We start from the raw sequence: 23218 nt of genomic DNA, 5'->3' as shown, positions 1-23218 counted from the left end.
ATGCTAGTTTTGGGAACTAGGAATATACTGATTTTGGGAACTAGGAATACGCTAGTTTTGGGAACTAGGAATATACCAGAGCTGTATCTAAGAGTATATTCAGGGATTACAACAGGGATACATTCATAATTATAAAAGTAATTTTAATTGGTAGAAACTTATCAGAAAATAGCAAATAAAGGTCTCCATTAGTGCAAAAATTGAACATAAAATTGGAAACCGAGAAGTTGGCATATGGCATGCACCTGCATAACTCTTCCCCATTTCCATTAACTGTTCTTAAGCATGTTATATCCTTGCCACATTATATGAATAGCCGAAATACCTTTAGCCATTTTTGGGTGATGGTGGCGAGCGTGAGAGTGAGCAGAGTGACGCACGGCTGGTGAGTGAGCGGGTGGTCGCAGGGAGAGAGCACCTCCACTAAAGCATCCAAGAGGCCACAAGACAATGGCCAATGCTCCCACGATCCACCAACTTCTTCCTCTGTTGGAAGAGTATTGAAAATGTACACACACACACAAATGTTATCAAGCGTTTTCTTATCGGTTCTTTAAATTAATATCTTTTAACATTTATTATTTATCCTGCTATTATCGTGTGTTTGTCACTCAAAAACTGGTGACCCCATATTCATCTCCAGTTTCTTGGACACAGTCTCTTATTTTATTATATGCCAAAGTTCTGACAGCATCTATATTTCTTCATTACTTTGTACTGTGTATATATATATATTTATTACGGACTCTTAAACCATGTACTGTAAACAAGATATTTGAATTTAATTAAAAGCTTGTTTTCCCCAAATATACAGTACTGTAATGATAAAGGTGAAATTGTTGAATAATTTTGATTTAAAACTCATTTTCATAAATCTTCTGCATATTTACCCTAAAAAAAAATGTCCATATGGTTGCCATTGCTCTATGGTTAGTGGTTACCTATTTCTTCTCTTTGATCTGTTTCATTACATCTATACAACGGGGGGTACCTTTGGCAAGCCATCAGCTTCTGTCCCTGGGGTCTTCCGGTATATTCAGGTAACTAGAGTACAATATTAAGAGAGCTATGGCCTAACTTTTGACAAGCCTTTTACTCGTATTTGCACTACTGCATTTAATTGTATGAACTATCAATCATCTTCCACTTTCACCTAAAGAAGTCATTTTTGTAAGACTCATATCCTTGGAAAAAAAATATAGTAGTACATGCCATTTAAAGAATCGCGGTGACTGTCACGTCGTGACAGAGCATCAACATCACAGCCATCTGCTTCAGATCTTGGTTCATGAGGAGGTTGATGGGAGGGAGAACTAGGAGAGTATAAAGGACAGACTCCACTCCCTGAACCAGAGCTGCCTCTTCCAACCACCACCGAGTGTTGGTGTTTCTGGTGCAGCTGCTGCTGGTGGTGCTGCTGCTCCAGCTGACTCTGGTATTGGGAGTGTGTGTATGGTAACGGGGAAAAGAGATTGCGGTTTTCTCGTGCCTCATAAGCCGTGTCTACCAGTTCATCCTTAGCCGATCCAAGTACCTCTAATGTTAAGGCCTCTTCAATTTGGCACACCTGAAAAGTTAAAACAATTCTTTTATATATATAGTATACAGTACAGTACTTATAAATATATAGTCACATAACCTATCTGCATCGTACAGTGTATCATATGTTGCATATTTAAACCTGAAAAATAGGCTGTCTAGCATCTGTTACATAAACATAGTTCAATCATATACAGTAAAAAAAATGCTTTATTCAGAATAGTATATTAACGTTGCAATTGCTAACACAAAATTTGCAAATAACTTTAAAAACCATTATTTACCTCTTCCTCAGCTGTAATATCAAGTTTAAGCTCATATTCTGCCTTGTTACCAATGGAAAGAAACGAAGCCAGCTTGTTACGTTCGGTGAGCACGCCGCCTGCTGACCTGCTCTTCAAAAGAACGTCGCCACCACTGCCCCCGCACATTCCTTCAGTGGCGGGTATTGCTTCACTCCCTCCAGCTGGATTATCTGATGATTCAAAGCTAGGCAGAGCTGTTTTCAAGCTATGAAACACACCTGATACAGTCTTAGCCAATAGCTGGAAAAGACAGAAACATTCAAATATAGTTTACAAAATCAAAGATCGACAAAGATAAAGGTTATGGTATATATACAAAAATATGTACAGCATTACCACACACTTCAAAATGAATGTGTTTTTCTGTAGCCTTAGTGTGACATACTGTATTTATTTGATTTCAAGACAGAACAGACAACAAATGTAGAGGCATAATCTCAGTTTAATTTATGGTTTACCACCACCGTCTTCAGGAATTATGTTAGTCCTTCTAAACAGCTGAGTTTGTTCTCGACTTACAATCTTAATTTGTGGTCCGTACTTGTTCCTGCTTGGTGGGGCAGGACACCACGTCCTGCTGCACCAAGAGTTTGTCCCTTACCCAATTATTTCCGGCCAAACAAAGGGTCTGGTTTATCACAATCCATTCGAGCATAATCCCACTTTATTAATTGTATTAAGTTACAGTATTTTAATATAGTTCAAGTACAATAAACCAAATTTAAAAACAAATACAATTTTGTTTAATAATACATATTAAAGGCAGAAGATAATGAAAAATGTTGTAAAACAAGATTAGCGAGTATTAACGATGCCGAGTCAGTCCAGCACTGCAGTGTGGTAGTGTATATAACAGAAGATTACTTTGTGTTAGTTAAGGTTGGATAAGTTTAGGTATGTTTAAAAGTTCACTGGTGAAGCATCTTGTGTACAATGTGACTTGCATGCAATTTACCTTGTCCAAACGGGGAACATGCAACTCGAGGGGCTTCTTCACAAATGATACAGATGAATCTAATCCATATGCCAAAAATTCCTTTACTGGGGTGGATATATTCACCTCTGGCCGTTGTATAACAGACTGTTGGCAAAATATTACATTTTAGATATTGATCAAAGAGTATCATGAGTTTAGTATACACAGTAATATTGAAACAATACCAACAAGCCTAATTTGGAAATCACCCTATAAGTTGGCGAGTTCAAACATTCTTGACAAGTTCAGCTTTTCAGGCATTTCTTTTCTTGGCAGTTGACCTCACTACAGTACATAAGAATGAAAGAATTAAGGAAATTGCAGAAGGCTCATTAGCTCTTATGAGGTCACTTATGTACAGTACATGTCTCACCTATGCTTCAAACACTTAAATGATCCTCATGAGCTCCCTAGAAGCAATGAGGGGCAAGTGATGATGGTACTAGTGCTCGGCCCGTCCAGTTTGTTACCAGTAGCATCACAATTTCACTGTTTTCTTTGGCATTCTCATGTACTGTAATAAGCTTAGGGAAGCCAACCCAGAAAACGATTTTAATGCACCTAACATTTGTGGCTGCCAATAAAACAATTTTTAATAATAATAATAATAATAATGTACACCATACCATTATCTAGATATATACCAAATACCTCACCTGAAGATATTTTTCCAGAAACTGCTTACGAGTAGCAATAGTGGTAGAATCTAGTTTGCTGAACGGTAAATTCAACCACTTGTTAGGTCCCTTGACGCCCTTCATAGCAGTCCGTAATCTTGAATCGTCTTCCAGGGCAGCATGCAGCGTTAGGAACTCACGGAACCTGAAATAATTCAATTAACTAGATATGGTTCGATTGCATTATTGGATCGAGTTCGCAGAGGGATTGAATTATGCAAATTCTATATCAGTGTTATTATTTGGGTACTATGCTTTAGAGTGAAAATCTTAAGTATAAATGTAGAACTTAAGACTTTATAATGACTAATTAAAAAAATATAAATTAAGTTAGCAGTGTGTAAATTAGATTTGAGTGCACTCTGGCTTTCCAAAGTGTACAGCGGACTTTTAAAGTATTGCAACTCCTCTCTTACCTTCTTTTTACACAATTAGTTTGGAGGACCATGCGTGGCTCAGTGATGACAACTGGCTCACTGGCTCCTTCCTCTCCACCTTCAGTAGGTGGGACTGTTGTGGTCGTCTCACACAGATAAATTGCATCATACTGAAACAAAATAATGTCTTTTCTTAAGTAGGAACAGCCAATTCTGTATTCCAATACCGATATTTTGTTCTGCATATACTGTACATTACTTTCCAGTAAATTTATTTGCTTCCCTAACAATCAGCATAATTCTATGGGTCCTGTAAATCAGTGGTCTACGTTCTCGATTCACAATCAGGGATCCCAGGTTTGATCCCAGGATGGGAGAGAAATGGTTAGGTGTGTTTTCTATCACCTGACGTGTCCGTTCACCAACAGTAAATGAATACTCGGGAGTTAGGCAACTGTTGTGGGTTGCATCCTGGGGAGGGTCAGTGGATTGACCTAGTGGGGACCTCTATACACGCACAAGTACAGGTTTCCTGTCCCTGATAATGGATTTATTTGTCGATAGCCCCGATGCCTTACTATAAGCTGGAAGCTGCCCATTGCAGAACACTGTGCACTAACAAGGCCACTCCAAGATCTACTGCACTGATAATCATTATTACCAAAATGTTTGCATATTAGTGCCCTTTTTTAAATACTGTATCACTGTATTATGTTCTGCATACAAATTTATTATATTATTGTTTTCAAGACAAAGACCAACGAGTTAGTGAATGTATTATGGTGACGGTTAAGATCTGACAACCCACAAATCTGAAAATGAAGGAAGTGAAGATGTTTCAATCCATCCTGGACCCATTATTAAGTTGTACCAGTCAAGACTGGTTAGGGACTTACCATCAGCTTTAAAAATTACAATGTAATAATTATGCAGACGTAACTTAATGAAAAGAAATCATAAATCTCTGCAAGATAATTTAGGTGCAGTTACATGTGCTCACCTGAATGGTATACAGTGTATATTGAGTTCCTCCGGGTTCAGTATGCACCTCCGTTGACGGAACACTTGCGCTGAGAAACACTCGGCCATCAAGAGGTATCTCTGCTGCTTCTAACAGCTCTTCATCTGCAGTGCCATTTCCACACGATTCCAAACTTGACACAGATTTTACCGAAGCTGAAAATATAAACAAAATTACGTGTAGAGTTAGTTATCATCCAACATACTGGTATATCAACTGATGTGATAAAACAGTGCAAGAAGTCATTATGTCATTTAGTTCTCAATGTTTCCCTGCACAGAATTTAGCATACAGTATGACACAATCAGAATGAGCTACAATGCGAGAGAGATCATACTTCACATCATCTTCTCATGCAAAGAATAATTTTACCTGTAAACAAACTTAACAATAAAAGAATAAGCTCTGGCCATAACATAATTCAGTTTGCAAATGTTAATATTGTATTATATTTGGATGACAAACTAACCCAAAGAGCCAGAACTGTCTTTATGAGTGAAGGTGAAACGGGATTTTTCCAAATTATATCTTCCCGGGTCGGACTGTGCAGATCTGGGTTCGCTCTCACTGGATCCGTGAGAACTGAGGCTACCGAGGCTATGCTGGCTCTCCCTCTCACTTAGTAATGATCTGCAATAAAAAATCAAACATTTTCAACTTAATTTCAAGCCATTAATCACTCTGGCAGCAATACAAAACATCAGCTCGGAGTTAAAAGAAAACCAATGCGCCGGAAAGCACTTATGAAAGACTAACCCTTATCTTTAAACTATTTTGTGAGCTTTATAGTTTAATGGTGCCGTTAGCCTTTTCTCCATCTCTCACAATGGCATACCATGGAAACTTAATTATTAGAACTGGGTAATGGAGTACCTGATGGAGCGGAAACAATGGGTCATAATCAGAGAGGAAAGGTCAGGTTGGAGAAGAGTGGAAAGTGGTGTACCATAAGGCTCTGTCCTAGGACCAGTGCAATGTGACGAGGCTGGCAAACTTTGGTCAATAAGACAAGACCTCTCAAAAGAGGACAGAAAAAAGCTGAAAATGAACCTCATTGCAGTGAAACGTCTAAATGGGGATAGAAATGAAGAAGAAAGGAATTCTTTTTTCTACAAAGTGTCAGGGACTGGGTAGCTTGTGAAATGGTACATAAAGACAAAGCAACAAAATCATTAAAGGAAAGGGGTGTAAAGAACAAAGGGAAGGGGAACATTTTCCTGAAAATAGTATATACCAACATAGATGGAGCGAAATCGAAAACATAGGAGTTAGAGGATATAATTCAGCTCGAAGTCCCAGATATTCTTGCATTAACAGAGACAAAACTTGAAGAAAATATTTTAAATGAGGTCATATTCCCAAAGAGCTACTCAGTTTGTTGACGTGACAGGAAAACTAGGAAGGGAGGAGGAGTGGCTGTGCTGGTGAAAGAACACCTGAAGGTAAAAGTTAATATTTGAAAAGCCTCGAGATATTGACATAATGGCATTGCAGGTCTGGAATCAGGATGATAAGCTGATAATTTTAAATGCCTACAGTCCATCAGCAAGCAACACATGGACAAAAGAAGAACTGGATGACAAACGAGAGGGCATCATAATGGTCATGAGAGAGATTATGGTAAGAGCTGACAAAGATAAATCCCGATTGCTGGTACTGGGGGACTTCAACTTTAAGGCAATAGCCTGGGAGGCCTACGAGACAAGAACAGAGGACATTTGAACAGGCAGATTTGTAAACCTCATCTTAGAGACATTCATGTATCAACACGTCAAGCAGGCCACAAGAATGAGGGAAGGGGATGTTCCGTCAATACTGGATCTAGTATAGCAGCCGCGTCTAACAGCCTGGTTGATCAGTCCAGCAACCAGGAGGCCTGGTCGACGACCGGGCCGCGGGGACACTAAGCCCCGGAAGCACCTCAAGGTAGCCTCAAGGTAGGTAGCAAAGAAGAAGAGGTATCAGCAAAGAAGAATAGGTATTGGACATCCAGTACCTTCCTCCCTTGGGAAAGAGTGATCACGTCCTCTTGGACATTAAATACGCTATGCGATATAATCTAGTAGAGAATGGTGACAGTGAAACAGTTGTTAAACCTGACTTCAAGAAAGGACGCTATGGGGAACTTAAGACATGTTTTCATGGGTATAATTGACAGACTTGTTGCTAGGAAAAGTAGTAAATGAGATGTATGCCAAATTTTGCAAAATATACGACGAAGGCACACAAACATTCATTCCAAAACAGACATGCAGACCTAGGAAACAGGGTTGGTTCAACAGAAATTGCGAGAGGGCCAGAGATCAAAAGACACAAGCATAGAATCATTACAGAAAGAGGCCAAACCCCAAACATACTAACGATACAAAGATGCAAGAAACAACTACACATCAGTAAGGAGAGAGACAGAGAGGAACTTTGAAAATGGTATAGCAAACAAATGTAAATCAGATCAAGGCCTTTTCTATAAATTCATTAAAAGCAAGCTGCAGGTAAAGGATAATATTCAGGGATTGAAAATGGAGGACAGATACATGGAAAATTAATAGGAAATGTGTGAAACAAACGAAAAGTTCCAAAGTGCGTTTGTATAAAATGAGATCTTCAGAGAACCAGACACAATTAGAATTCCAGAGAACAACATAGAGCACATAGAGATGTCAAGAGACGAAGTGAAACAAATGCACCTGGAGCTAAGTAAGAACAAAGCAGTTGGCCCAGATATAGTTTCACCATGGGTTCTGAGAGAATGTGCACCTGAGCTCAGCATTCCACTTCAGCTGATTTTTCAGACATCCCTGTGTACAGGAGTTGTAGCAGATGTGTGGAAAAAAGGCTAACATAGTTCCATCTACAAAAGTGGCAGCAGGGAAGACCCCCTCAATTATAGACCTGTATCATTGACAAGTGTAATAGTTAAAATATTGGAAAAAATAATAAAAACTAAATGGGTAGAACACCTGAAGAGAAATGATATAATATCAGACAGACAATATGGTTTTCAATCAGGAAGATCCTGTGTATCGAAATTACTCAGTTTCTATGATCGAGCTCCAGAGATTATACAGGAAAGAGATGGTTGGGTTGACTGCATCTATCTGGACCTAAAAAAGGCTTTCGACTAGTTCCACATAAGAGGTTGTTCTGGAAACCGGAAAATATTGGAGAGGTGACAGGTAAGCTTCTAACATAGATGAAGAATTTTCTGACTGACAGAAAAATGAGGGCAGTGATCAGAGGCAATGTATCAGACTGGAGAAATGTCACAAGTTTAGTACCACAGGGTTCAGTTCTTGCACTAGTGATGTTCATTGTCTACATAAATGATCTACCAGATGGAATACAGAATTATATGAACATGTTTGCTGATGATGCTAAGATAATAGGAAGGATAAGAAACTTAGATGATTGTCATGCCCTTCAAGAAGACCTGGACAAAATAAGTATATGGAGCACCACTTGGCAAATGGAATTTAATGTGAATAAATGCCATGTTATGGAATGTGGAATAGGAGAACATAGACCCCACACAACCTATAAATTATGTGAGGAATCTTTAAAGAATTCTGATACAGAAAGAGATCTAGGGGTGGTTCTAGATAGAATTCTATCACCTGAGGACCACATAAAGAACATTGTGCGAGGAGCCTATGAGCTTTCTAACTTCAGAATTACTTTTAAATACATGGATGGCAAATACTAAAGAAATTGTTCACAACTTTTATTAGGCCAAAGCTAGAATATGCAGCGGTTGTGTGGTGCCCATATCTTAAGCACATCAACAAACTGGAAAAGGTGCAAAGACATGCTACTAAGTGGCTCCCAGAACTGAAATGCCAGTTAGAGGCATTAAATATATCAAAACTAGAAGACAAGAAAAAGAGGTGATATAATCTCTACATACAAAATAGTAACAGGAATTGATAAAATTGATAGGGAAGAGTTCCTGAGACCTGGAACTTTATGAACAAGAGGTCATAGATTTAAACTAGCTAAACACAGATGCCGAAGAAATATAAGAAAATTCACTTTCAAAAACAGAGTGGTAGACGGTTGGAACAAGTTAGGTGAGAAGGTGGTGGAGGCCAAGACCGTCAGTAGTTTCAAAGCGTTATATGACAAAAAGTGCTGGGAAGACGGGACACCACGAGCGTAGCTCTCATCCTGTAACTACACTTAGGTAATTACAGTACACAAAAGTTAAACTTGAGAATAGAGAAAAATAATCACATGCTAGAAATATTCCATTTTCAAATCAAACTAATAAAAAATCATAATTATTGCAACTATGTGTTATGATAAATTCACGTGCGTGCACATATAGCATGGTTACAGCAATAGTACAGTACCTTCGTAATATATTTATTTGCCGATCATCAACAAGCATTACAGTATTTACGACATTTTGGAGATTAGAATGGGCTAACATGAGGAAAAAGCCGAGCACTGAGAAAACAGTTGTCCTCTAAACATCTGCTGATGAATTCTGAACATGGTCATAATTTGTAAGCAAATACATACTGCAATACTGTACTGTACTTGCAAAGAAAAATAAATAGCAAGAATAATTATGGCACCGTGGTTTTAAATTAAAATATATGACATAGGACATGATTAATATAGGACATAATGCATACATACATTTACAAATGTGTGATGTTTGTGAACAAGGCTTAAAAATTGCATGTTAACACACTTTGAACAAGAAAAGTTCACGGGAGAAATGTTAATCATAAATTCCTTTATTCCACTTAAATATTCAATAATAATTAGATACTTTATTATTTCAAAGTTAAATAAATTGTCATACCTTAATTTAGCAATTGTAGAGGCTAAGTCTTCACTCTCTTCATATATTGGCGAGAGGTCAGGATTTTCCCATCCAAATCCAGCCGTTGTTATAGGGGGCGAATGTGGAATTTCTAGTGTACCGGGAGGTTCCGAGTCTACGGAATCCTTAGTTTGGGAAGAAGCATCAGTCTGTGATAGATCTGAACCCACTGAAATGGTTTTAATACAATTCTGGTCATTTTCATAAACTTCCGAAGGCTCACTCTGCGCCTCTGTTGCTAGATCACCAGGTTTAGAGTCCAGGTTTTGACCTTCCATGGAATCGTAAGTGCCATCATTCTTATCAAAAGACAACATCTTCACTAAATGGCCTTTTTCTTTCCTGTTTCCAACATCGCCACTTTCGCTCTCACTAAACGTAACACCTTTCACCAGACTATCTTTATCTTCCTTTTCTTTTTGCATGTCAAGTTCATTTAAAGAAGAAAATAATACCTTTACTTCAACATCCAAGTCCTTGTCTTTTTCTTTACTTATAAGATTTCCACAACTTTTACTTCTAGGAATTTCCCCGAGGCTGGGAGCTATTACGCATTTTTCAGTAGCTTTATTATCTATACAATCGCTATCTTCAATTCTAATTTCTATACTCCTTTTATTTCCTTTCTCTAACTTTGGCAACATGCAGTAATCTTTTTCCAATGTTGGACTAGATTTATTCACTGATGTTTTCTCATCTTTGTTTGGGGAATATAATAACTTGTAATCCTCCTCCTTCATTCCTTCTACAACACTACGTGAAAATGGATTCTTCTTTTTCTTTACAGGTGGAACATCAACAAAACACTTATCCTCGACAGGACTTTCCCACATCTTGGATACAAGTGGATGATAAGGGGGAGACGAGAAATCGGGCAGCAACGGACCTGCCGTGGTAGATATCAATGTGCCTAATGCAGAAGACACGCTCCGATAATCCTCCTCTTCACTACTTTCCTTTTTTTCTAGACTTGAACTCCTTACATATTCAACAAGAGCTTCGGCATTTACAAATTTTTTTTCTTTAGATATATCTTTACTAGATTCAGGTTTTGGAGGGGAACTTTCACTAAGTGTGTTTTGAGCAGAAAGTGAACGTACTGGGTTTAACTGTTCAAGATCTACCATAGTCTCCTCTTCTATTGAATCAAGGAGCTTTGTGTTATATATTTTCTCTTCATCTGTTGTTAGCAACGTACCAGTCAATATTTCAACGGAATTTTTAACTCGAGAATTTTCCCCTCTTGACCGAATGTTTTTCCACATGCCATCATCTACCGCAACATCGGCCACGCCTGAGAGTATATCTACCAGCGTTGTATTAAGCCACTGCGTATCACAAAGGAGGTCCACGAGGGCCTGTAAAATATTTTGAGCAAAAAGATCTCTAAGCGAGATCAGAATGAGGTCACAACGTGTCACTTCAACAGGCAAGTAATGTAGTAGTAAAATTTGTGCCAGTTTGCGGTAATAGAGTTGTAGAGTTTCAGGACTTTTGAGGGCAGGATGTAAGGGCTTATATTTGGCTTGTACTTCCTGTGTACTGGCCTCACTCAGTAACCCTACATCTTTGTGTTTCTTCGATATCTGTAATTAGAGGCAAATATAATTAATTGCCTGTATGATCTCACAATTATTAAATTAAAAAATATGCATATTTCAGAAAATTCCTTAGGAGTATAATAATCATTTCCTTAAATTTATCTATTTATCTACACATCTGTATCTATGTATATTTATCTAACTAGATGTATAATTACCTATTACTATACAGTACTGTATATAGATAGTAATCATACTGTATATAATTACTATGCAGACGAGGAGTCACAACGTGGCTGAAATATGTTAACCAAACCACACACTAGAAAGTGAAGGGACGACTACGTTTCGGTCCGTCCTGGACCATTCTCAAGTCGATTGTGTTATGATTACTATCCCAGACACAAGAGGAAGAATTTTGAAGAACAACTTCAAGGCAGCATACTATTAACTCTATGCAATCAGAGAAAAGGTGTGGTATCATTAAAGTAAGAACATAAGAAGAAAGGTAACCGGAGAAAACCAAACGACTACGTTCCCAACTCTCACTCAGGCATCGCAGGTTTGAGTCATAGGCTGGGAGAGAAATGGTTAGGCACATTTCCTTTTACCTGATGCCTCTGTTTACTTAGCAGTAAATAAGTGACCGGGAGTTAGGCAACTGCTGTGGGATTGCATTCCTCAGGGAAACATTGATACAAGACTAAAGTACTGTATATATATATATATATATATATATATATATATACTGTATATATACACACACAGGCTTCCTGTACCCAAGAAAACCAATTTAATTATTATTATACCCTTATATAAAGGATGTGGTAAAGAACAAACAATGGGAAGTAATCAAATCATGTGGAATGACTAATGACAATATCTTGGTAATGTGAAGAGCATCACCAATAATTGATGACAATCATTGACAGTTGGTAACAGGATTGGAGGCAGAATACACCGCGATAAGTTAAGAGGCTTGGAAACCATCCAACATTGCTGAAATTAAACCCAGGCAAAACATTTGGCATCGAGTGATTAGGATCCAACCAGTATTATTGAAATGAAATAAGAAGTAGAAAGGAAAAATTACAAAACATTAAGAGAAACAGAACAGGAAAAATAATTCAAAGTTCGGCTTAATAATGGATTTTTTTTTTTATATAACAGACCCCCTCAGAAGAAAAGCTCCTGAGGAACATCATACAACACTCAACTGGGATTGTATGGGAAACAAGATATAGTTGACAGTACTCTACCTGTAGACTTACACATTAGTTTACATCTAACAACGCATTTCCTGCTACTGTATATATAATGTACAATGATTTAAAAGTAAACGGTTATACAGTGCTTACTTTTCTGAGTGCTCGGTGGTATTGACGATAATGTTGAATATAAATCTGAATAACGCCAGATGCAATATATGTGATGCTTCCCGATTCTTTAACTTTATGACACATATTGAGAAGCATTTCTTCCAATACGTCCTTTATCTGAAAAGTAAATGTGTCAATATTTATTATTAATAATAAAAAGAAATGTAAAAATCTGTACCAAAAATGGTCTCATATTAGCAGTATTTATTTTTGTGTCAAATGAGAGAAAAGGGATGAATATCAGGGTAATACAGGTAGCCTTAATGTGTGTGTTGGGAGGAGGAGGAGTTTCTGGATAACAGTGTACATTCAACCTGTCCTCTCGAATAGTACATCACAATTTGATATATCAATCCCCTAAGGTCAAAACTGATGTACTAAAAATCAGTGGCTCACAAAACTGATGTGATGTCTTGTTTTCTATTCATGGGTCCTCAGTTAGGTTAGGTTTGGGCAATTTAATTCATCGGTTTTGTGACATTGTGAATGCTTGAGAGGAAGGGCTGGTACAATACAAATAAACAAAACTTGCAAAATAAATTTAACGATATATGTTGAACACACAAATGCAGTCCAAAGAATTTCCAACTGCCAATTCTTTTCATCCCATTCTTAACAAAGTACAACTGCCTCCTTTATTAAACTTACACTAGATAGGAGTACAGTACTGCCACTGCTACAGCGACAATGTTCATACGATCATATTAGGACAGGTGAAATGGCATTATAAATTGAGTGCGGGTGGTACGAGCCTAGTGGTGTGCTTATGTTGGAATTTTAACCTGGGGCCAGGCACTGGAGCATGTTAGGTTAATAACCCATCCATCCAACATGCAAAAAATGAAAACAAGGACATTTTGGTATATGCTGGACCCTTATCAAATCCCAGTAGTTGTAACCCTAGTTGAATAGTAATCCAAATGAATAATTGTGATTTGATAAGGCTCCAGGGTGAACAGAAATGTCATCATTCCTTTTTCGAACATGTGGGTTGGGTTATTCATTTTCACCCATGCCATTGTGATATTCTTTTCACCTGTGATTATTCAATACAATGTGTACATGTATTGTCTAATTAGGTCAGTGTGATGTGTATGTGCACCTAGCGTGTTGTGTGTGTGGCCTACAGTGTTGCCATGTCCAAAGGAACACCACAAAGAGCTAACAGTATGATTTACCTTCCCTAGAGGAGTGTTGAGGTCTCTCTCATAGATGTGTATCTCATGCAGTTTATGACTTGCCTAATTTATTTTATCTTGAAGTGGCATCTAGATTTGACTTGACAGTAATAGCAGCCTCTTTCAAATCCTGACTTTTCATCACTAAAGTTATTCCTTTAATCATCAAAATGAAGTCATGGAAGTTAAAAAAAAAATGATAATGAAGTGTGGAAAATACTTTGCCCTTCATTTCCAAATGATTTTAAGGAGTTTGCTTTGTAAATCTTTTAATGGGATTGCTTAACAGATGGTGACAAAAAATATTGTGAAACTGACAAAAAACTGAATCTTGATCCAGATGAGGAGGATACTGAATAGCTATTGGGGTCTCTTAACCCCAATTACTTATATACAATGAAATTCCTGTCATAAGATTCTCTAATTTTATAAATAGATCATCATCAAGAGCACTGACTATTTAGGGCAACAAACCTGGTGGGAAAAGTGGTTATCAGGGGAGACGAGTGAATACCACGGCAAGACCAAGCAGGAATGTAGAGCACTGGCAGTGGCCACCATCTCGTGCATGATGGGTTCTATTCCACTACCTCTGTGGTGTCCATTCCCGCCCAAGCTCTGTAACGTGCTGCTAGGCTTAGAGGACCTTCTCAGCTCGTGTGTAGTGGCAGCATGTGTATGTCCTCTGTCAACAACATGCTCCATAATGCTGAAGCCCCTGAATCATGCAAAATGGAAATTTAGTGATAAAAGACTTCAATATAGAAATTTACAAATGTTAAAGGATGAAGAACTCTTGGAAGCATGGTTTTAAATATTGGACTAATTCTATTATTTTTCTTATAAAGCTTGTTAAACCAGTATGACTATATAGCACTTGGAAGAGATGAGGATAGGATAGGAGAACCGAGTGAAGGAATGATGCTCAATCTCATTTGGAACATCAGGGATCATACGTCGACTTACAAGAAGCAAGGCGGTCGCTGAACCGACCAGTCTACCGTAAGTAGATGGACTATTGTACTTAATGACGATCCTTTAGCCAGGTAATGTTAAGCCATATCTGTGAGTGCATAACTTATGTACTCAAATGACAAATCATAAGTTCTTAAGACATTTTTGAAGTTGGTGACAAGTTGCAAGACCAAGAAGAGTGGAACCTTGTGATTGGCTTAAACATCATCATGCTACCATCTTTTATAAATTTTGAAATATAAATACTGTACAGTAAGTATGCTAGAAATAGAGTGCAGATTTCTCCAAAATTCTTTCCTAAACTAAATCAAATATGCTCTAGCAGCTACTTATGGCAGGGAAGAGATATAAAATAAATCTCTAGAGGGGTATATTAATGTCACGAAGGCAAATTGCCTCGTAACAAGGGTGGATATAAATAGATGCCGTCTCAAATGAGCCAATAAACCTTCTACTGTAGTTTCTTATATTCTTAAATTTGTATGCAGTCACCATAAGATAATCTTTACTGTAAGCTATTTATCAATTTTCAAAGTTAAATTTGCAAGTAAATATTTATTATTCTTAGATTCTCTCAACCATATTTTAATGAAGCATGACATTATTGCCAAACACACTTCTGATGAAAAGTCTTACAATATCAACTTTATCAAACAGTAGCATCCCGTGCACTTTTAGTCACCGATATACCAGCTATAAGTAGATTTGATTAGGTTTGACCAATTTTACTCATATGATTTTTTCAAGATACAGGACATCCATTATTATTCGTTTCCCGAGCACTTCCTCATGAATCAATAAAACTTACTGTGCAAAGAACGGGTAAGCCTGTGGTCCATGTCGAAGTAGATTGTTGAAGACTGTCCAAGTGGTGTATCCAGATCCTAGTGTAATGGTTATGAGCCCAACAGCACAGGCACACACCCACCAAGCTCCTCCCCCACTCAGGCACACACATACAGGGCACCAAACCACGCATGAACCAGCAGCCCAAATTGCTCCACGAATCCATCTGTTTAAAGTAGAGTTAATGCTTGATGAAGCTATTCTATAGGGTTGACAAGAGCTAATGAATGTGCATACTTTTGTCATTTTCATGAAGTTAAATACACATGCAATAATTCAATAACCCAACCCATACATGAAAAGCAAGGAATATGACAGCGTTCCGGTCAGCTCTATCAAGTCACAACTGCTGCGAATTGACAAGGGTCCAGGACGGGCCAAAAAGTTCATTGCATTCCTTTCTTTTCATGTGTGGATTGGGTTATTTATTTTCAGCCATCTGTGACATTCTCTACTTGCATATACAGTATTGTAATAATGAATAAATATTTAAACTGATAAGAACTCTCAGCATCAAATTACATCACATCAATAATTATTTGAGTCTTATCAAGCATTCATTTAGTGTGATACACAACAATACCTGCAATAATCTCATGTGTAGTGTAGTTAAAGAGCATAACCTTAAAAATAGAGCATTAAGTGTAATGAAATTCCTCTTTCTGCATGGCCCCCTCAGTAGTTTCCCATGCGTAACTGCACAGGCACCTCACGGCCATACAGTCGAGTGCACCCCTCAAATCCAGACCTCCCTACAATGAATCCCTCTAAAGACTGGACAAAATTCACCTATGTTTTCCCTCTGAAATTTAGATTTCTAAAAACAAACCTGGATGCTGGAGAAAAAAGGTAAGACATTGAAATCTAGATCAACTGTAAAATAATTTCCATCATATTTAGTATTATTATTTTCTAGTTTCATTTTTCTATTTGTTCAATACTGTATATATTATTTAAAACAATGCATTTATATTTTTTAAATGCTTTACCAAGCTTAAACTCATATGTATTATAAATTGCACATACTATACAAGTTTTGTTTTTGTATTATTTTGTCTAAGGTATCCAGACCCATTGTGAGGGCACGCGTACCGATACATGTATTTGACATGTATTTTTTGAGTTTTTGAGTTTTGAGACATGAGTTTTTATATGACAAAGAGTGCTGGGAAGACGGGACACCACGAGCGTAGCTCTCATCCTGTAACTACACTTAGGTAATTATGTAGTTTCCTCGTGTGGTCTGGTCTCTTGTTATATTCATGCATTTTCATTAGTTTTGCTTCAGATATACAGTATTATTATTTGGAAGTGAAGCCATGTAACACTGCAAGAGTAGTGTGGGATACATTACACAAGGCTGAGAGGAACTGTGCTGAACTGTACTATGGAAAATATGGCCAAGTTATTAGATAAACGTGATCTTGGCTTAGCAGGAAAGAGGATGGAAGTGATGTTTCTGGTACTATACTGTTCTACCAATGTTTCTGACATAAAAGCAAAGGAAGCAGATCATATAGTTTATGAATAAAATAAAGAGCACTGATGAAAGATGGGGCAAAAAAATGCTACAACCTTCTAAGCTTGGGGAATTTACACACTGTTGCTTACCAATGATGTATGAAAAACTGTAGCCAGGGGGTGAACATTTAGTCTGTAGCTAAGAATGCTATTAACCATGGGCACTGAGAACTTCAAGGCCAGTTCAGGGTGACAGCAAAAGTTTAACAGTCAACATGACACAGTGGGGAGCCGGTCGGCCGAGCGGACAGCACGCTGGACTTGTGATCCTGTGGTCCTGGGTTCGATCCCAGGCGCCGGCGAGAAACAATGGGCAGAGTTTCTTTCACCCTATGCCCCTGTTACCTAGCAGTAAAATAGGTACCTGGGTGTTAAGATAACAAGTGCTTTAGGTTCATTGTGTGTTATCAAGACCAGCCTATATGGTGAATAAATAATTTACATATTTTTTGTGTGAATACTGTAATTATTAATAAACAAAAATCCACTATTTATATATCATTTGTGTATACATAAAACTGACTATCACTTCCAAAAAGAAAATTCTGAAAAATTTGGTGATAAATAGCTCAAAACAAGGGAAATGTCCAGAAATCTGGATTTGAAGACAAATTAATATTGGTTCTAGAACGACACACAGTACAGTAATCTGTATTTTGGAGGTGTGCCTGTATTAGACACTTCAGGCTTCTGGGACAATCGCCACCTACTGGAAGCAAGTACCATTACACACTGACTATTAGGTGAAGAGCTAGCATTTGGGGACAGCCATATTGTTTCAGTACCATAAGCTCTGGTGAGCTCCAAGGGGTGGCACCAGTAGAGTAAATAGTTTTCACGTCTATAAACTATAAGCTGTGATACTTTCTCTGCAAACACGAAACAAATACTACTCAGAGAACAAGATGTCACAGATTCAAACTAGGGGAATAACACTGCTAAAAACATTAGAACATTCTCTTTTACAAACAGTGGTAGACGGTTGGAACAAGTAAAGTGATGAAGTAATTCTCTAAAGAAGGCACCAAGCCAAGAAGATCATGTAGAAAGGTGATGGAGACCAAAACAGTCACTAGTTCCAAAGCATCACATGACAGTACTGGGAAGACGGGACACCACGAGCATAACTCTCATCCTGTAACTACGCTTGAGTAATTATAGGTAGGACTAACCTCGACATCTTGGCTACATACATAAATGGCTGTCAAGGAACCATCTTTGTTTCTGTTTTTAATTTGTTTCTGGATAATGGCACCATCTGTGAAGAGAAAATATTGTTGAAAGGAGTACTGTACTCCATACAGACAGACACATCATTTATTGATTTAATCACCAAAATGTGTACTTTCACAATGCATTATAACCTCTTGTATAAATCATTGTGTCAGGGACAGGCAGCCAGAGTATATATACATGTTACACTTATTTAAATATACACCTTGACATAAATTTACAGTACATTGAGGTCACCCCCAACCCAGATCGAATTACAGACCCTCCCCAGGATGCAACTCAACAACAAGCTGACTAACTCCTGGGTACCTATTTACTGCTAGTTGAACAGAGGCATTAGGTGATAGGCAATGTGCCCAATCAATTCTGTCCCACCCGAGATTTAAACTCGGAATTCCCAATTGGGAGCAGAAAACGAAGCTACTGTACTCAACTAAAATACTGTAAATTCTAAATAACTAAATAAATTCTACAATACACATATGAAATAATAGTATTAAGTTGTAGTCTTTAATGTTTTTCCTGCCCGAAACGCTTTGCGTAATAGTGGCTTTAGGCATTGTATGTACTAGCTCTATCTGTAAATCTATAAATTTTTGTATAACCTCTTGTATGTATGTACTTTACCTGAATAAACATTTATTTATTTATTTATTTATTTATTAATACAAGTTTGTAAATAAAACATATGAATAGTGAAGTGGTCTACGTCTTCAGCGCACAACCATTAGCCCCAGGTTCAGTCCCCAAACGGGATACAAATGGTTGGGTACATTTCCTTTCACCTGATGCGTTTTTTCACATTCAATAGGTACCCAGAAGTCTGGGAACTGTTGTGGGTTGCATCCTAAAGGAGGTCAGTAGTTGGCCTAGAAGGACCTGGACGAGCCTTGAAGGATTCCCCTTAACAAATATAACAAACCATACGGTAAACCCTAAAATAAGCATTTTTGTTTTAAATTATAAAGGAACTAATTAACTGGTAATAGAATCTCATTAACCAAGTTAATGTTTCTAAAGCTAATATCTAATAATATTAAGAAAAATACAGCATTTGAAAAGAGGTTACAAAATACACTACTGTACAGTAAGAGAGTACAGCATGATTTGGATACAGTAACCATATGGTAAGGTAAGTGCATGGAATGAGCAGAGAAAAATGTTTATGTGTAAAAAAATGCCTCAGCACCACATTGGATATCCCAGGCCTCTTCCTAACATATAAATAATGCTTAGATGTTGGCAATAGATCATAGATCATTGGCAATAAATCCTCTAATCAAATAAATCTCAAAATAAACAATACCCAAATTTGTAACAAATTAGATGGCAAATTCCTTGGCATTCTCATTGACCACAAGCTGAATTTCCAGGGACACATTCTAAATATATAAAAAAAAGTTTCAAAAACTGTTGGCATTCTTTCTAAGATCAGATATTATGTACCCCGCCCTGCCCTGGTGACTCTCTATTACTCCCTCATCTATCCATATCTCAACTATGGTATTTGTGCTTGGAGTTCTACTACCCAAAATCATTTACGTCCTCTAATTACTCAACACAAAGCTGCTATTAGGACAATATCCAACTCTGGCCCCAGACATCACTCAGTACCCCTACTCAAATCTTTGAATATGTTAGATATTAAGTCACTGCATATTCTCTCATGAGTATTATACATATATAAAACGCTGAACTGTAATGCCAATCCTGACCTCAAAAGCTTCATAGAAGGTTGTAACAGAACCCATGAGCACCACACCAGAAATAAATACAGTTTTGATATTCCTAGAGTACAACTTAATCAAGCTAGAAATGCTCTACAAATCAAGGGACCCAGATTGTGGAATGACCTTCCCAACCATGTTAAAGACTGTACCTCTCTCAACCAGTTTAAGATAAAAACGAAGCTATACCTAATAAATTCCCTGTAACCTACCTTACCCCTCTATTGTCAGTCTTTTTTTTTTTTTTTTTTAAATGACGCTGTTTGTCGACCGAATTGTATTTGTGCTGCTTTTTCTGCCATGTTCCCCCCTTCTTATCTCTTTTTTTTTGTTTGTTCTCAACTCATTTTATTCTTTATGCTCAATTAGTATTAAGCTTTAGTTATTTAAGTTTTTCATGCCCGAAACGCTTTGCGTAATAGTGGCTTTAGGCATTGTATGTACTAGCTTTATCTATAAATTCATCACTCTTTGTAAAATCTCTTGTATGTATGTACCTTACCTAAATAAACATTTGATTTGATTTGATTTGATGTTTGTTGGTCAGTCAAGACTTGAGTTAATCCAGAGAAAGCATTACACGTTGTCTAACGTGGCCTGCTTCCCTATGACGAGTGAAGAGCAATCCCTGACCCTTCTTTCCTTCTGCCCATTATATCAATCAAATTCTAACTCCCAGGTATGTATTTACTGCTAGGTGAACATGAGCATCAGGGTGAAAGAAACATTTTGCCCATTTGTCTCCACTTCCACCGGGGATCGAACCCGGAACCTCAGGACTATGAATCCGAACCGCTGTCCACTTAGCTGTCAGGTGCCTCGTCGTGGTCGAGGCACCTATATGCTGTCACCCCCAGTTCCAGCTCTGCGTTCCATCCGAGTACTATTTTGGTGCCTCCCAAGTGCCTCCCAATGTACTATCTCAGTTCCACTCATGTGGCACCCACTGCCACTTCATGTGCCACCGCAGTGTCTCCACAGTGCCACCAGTCTCCCCACCGTGCTACCTTACATACCACCCCGTGTGTGCCGCCCCACGGACCACCCCGTGTGTGCCGCCCCGCGGACCATCCCGTGTGTGCTGCCCCGCAGACCGCCCCCTGTGTGCCGCCCCACGGACCGCCCCCTGTGTGCCGCCCCACGGACCGCCCCGTGTGTGCCGCCCCACGGACCACCCCGTGTGTGCCGCCCCACGGACCATCCCGTGTGTGCCGCCCCACGGACCGCCCCCTGTGTGCCGCCCCACGGACCACCCCATGTGTGCCGCCCCACGGACCACCCCGTGTGTGCCGCCCCACGGACCATCCCGTGTGTGCCGCCCCACAGACCGCCCCCTGTGTGCCGCCCCACGGACCGCCCTGTATGCTGCCCCATGGATTGCCCCGTGTGTGCTGCCCCACGGACCACCCCGTGTGTGCCGCCCCACGGACTGCCCCCTGTGTGCCGCCCCACAAACCGCCCTGTGTGCTGCCCCACGGACCACCCCATGTGTGCCGCCCCACGGACAGCCCCCTGTGTGCCGCCCCACGGACCGCCCCGTGTGTGCCGCCCCACGGACCACCCCGTGTGTGCCACCCCACGTACCACGCCGTGTGTGTGCCGCCCCACGGACCACCCTGTGTGTGTGCCGCCCCACGTACCACGCCGTGTGTGTGCCGCCCCACGGACCGCCCAGTGTGTGTGCTGCCCCACGGACCACCCCGTGTGCCACACACCTGCCCCACACACACACACACACCTGCCCCACACACACACACACACCTGCCCCACACACACACACACACACACACACACACACACACCTACCCCAAACACACACCTGCCACACACACACACACACACCTGCCCCACACACACACCTGCCACACACACACACACACCTGCCCCACACACACACACCTGCCACACACACACACACCTACCACACAAACACACACACACCTACCCCACAAACACACACCTGCCACACACACACACACACACACACCACCTACGCACCTGCCAGCCGTCAATAAAGTGTAAACAAACCCACCTTCCTGCCCCCTGTCAAGAGTGAGGGAGAAGAGCAGTGTGGAGGGCCTCACCAGCAGCTCCCCCTCACACCTCACACCTCACAATGAGAGAGAGAGAGAGAGAGAGACAGGTGTGTGTGAGTGTGTGTGTGGAGCAGGCGCCTGTAACCAGCTTGTGACGCCTGGGCTCACGCCCCCTGCGGGTTCGAATCCCTCTTTTTCTTTCTCTCCGGACACATATCATCTCCTCCTATACCGTATATGATGACTTATATTCACTTATATCTACGGAGATGTCAAGAACAACATGGCACAGGGGTTAATTATAGCTTAAACTGAGTTTGGTACATTTCATATAGGCAATAATACGGTATATATGTATTTCTATATCTTATGTTATATATATATATTTCCATTGATATATTTCCAATTGATATATTATTATATATCTATGATGATATACATGATAGCTATGAATTATATATATATATATATATATATATATATATATATATATATATATATATATATATATATATATATATATATATATATATATATATATATTATATATATTATATATATTATATATATTATACGGCATATAATAAGATTGTAAAGTGTTATCATGAAGGAGGACACAGCCTCGGCCCGACCTGGAACAATTATTATTTTTGCCTGAATTTACCTGAGTACTACTCTTTCTATAGTGGCCTCTAAGGGGACAGGAATCCAGAGGCTTGTCAAAAGGTCCCACATTGTTCCCGAGGACTTTTTCCAGCTGGATTTTGAACTGAAGTATAGTTTTGGCATTTACGGCTTGGGCGGGTAGGCGGTTCCATGGGGTTAATAACCCAATGGGTGAAGAAACATATGCTGTTCTCAGTCCAACATTGTGGCTTGTTGAGCTTGAACCCGTTGCTCCTTTGAAGAAGAAGTTGTCCGGATGAACACCCTCCAAAATTGTGCAAATTTGCGTTATATGACAAAGAGTGCTGGGAAGACGGGACACCACGAGCTTAGCTCTCATCCTGTAACTACACTTAGGTAATTACTTGATGGGGGGGGGGAGTGGTGTGC

General features: G+C 39.2%; 1 protein-coding gene across 1 annotated transcript in view; it reads right to left on the bottom strand.

Moving 5' to 3' along the window:
- The window catches only part of LOC123758452 (uncharacterized), a 31776-nt gene extending 9420 nt beyond the window's left edge, over positions 1-22356 (bottom strand). Inside the window, exons 1-14 of the mRNA XM_045742885.2 lie at positions 22159-22356; positions 18339-18424; positions 15608-15811; positions 14299-14542; positions 12626-12763; positions 9706-11312; positions 5365-5525; positions 4875-5050; positions 3914-4044; positions 3477-3642; positions 2800-2925; positions 1824-2084; positions 1213-1567; positions 326-486 (exon numbers count right to left, since the gene is read on the bottom strand). Of these exons, the coding sequence (XP_045598841.2) occupies positions 326-486; positions 1213-1567; positions 1824-2084; positions 2800-2925; positions 3477-3642; positions 3914-4044; positions 4875-5050; positions 5365-5525; positions 9706-11312; positions 12626-12763; positions 14299-14542; positions 15608-15811; positions 18339-18361 (3753 nt within the window). The 5' untranslated portion in view covers positions 18362-18424; positions 22159-22356. The remainder of the gene's footprint in view (positions 1-325; positions 487-1212; positions 1568-1823; positions 2085-2799; positions 2926-3476; positions 3643-3913; positions 4045-4874; positions 5051-5364; positions 5526-9705; positions 11313-12625; positions 12764-14298; positions 14543-15607; positions 15812-18338; positions 18425-22158) is intronic.
- Positions 22357-23218: the final 862 nt, after the last annotated feature.

This window comes from Procambarus clarkii, chromosome 11 (genome assembly GCF_040958095.1).
Source record: "Procambarus clarkii isolate CNS0578487 chromosome 11, FALCON_Pclarkii_2.0, whole genome shotgun sequence".
NCBI lineage: Eukaryota > Metazoa > Arthropoda > Malacostraca > Decapoda > Cambaridae > Procambarus > Procambarus clarkii.
This window is presented reverse-complemented; position numbering and strand designations above follow the sequence as displayed.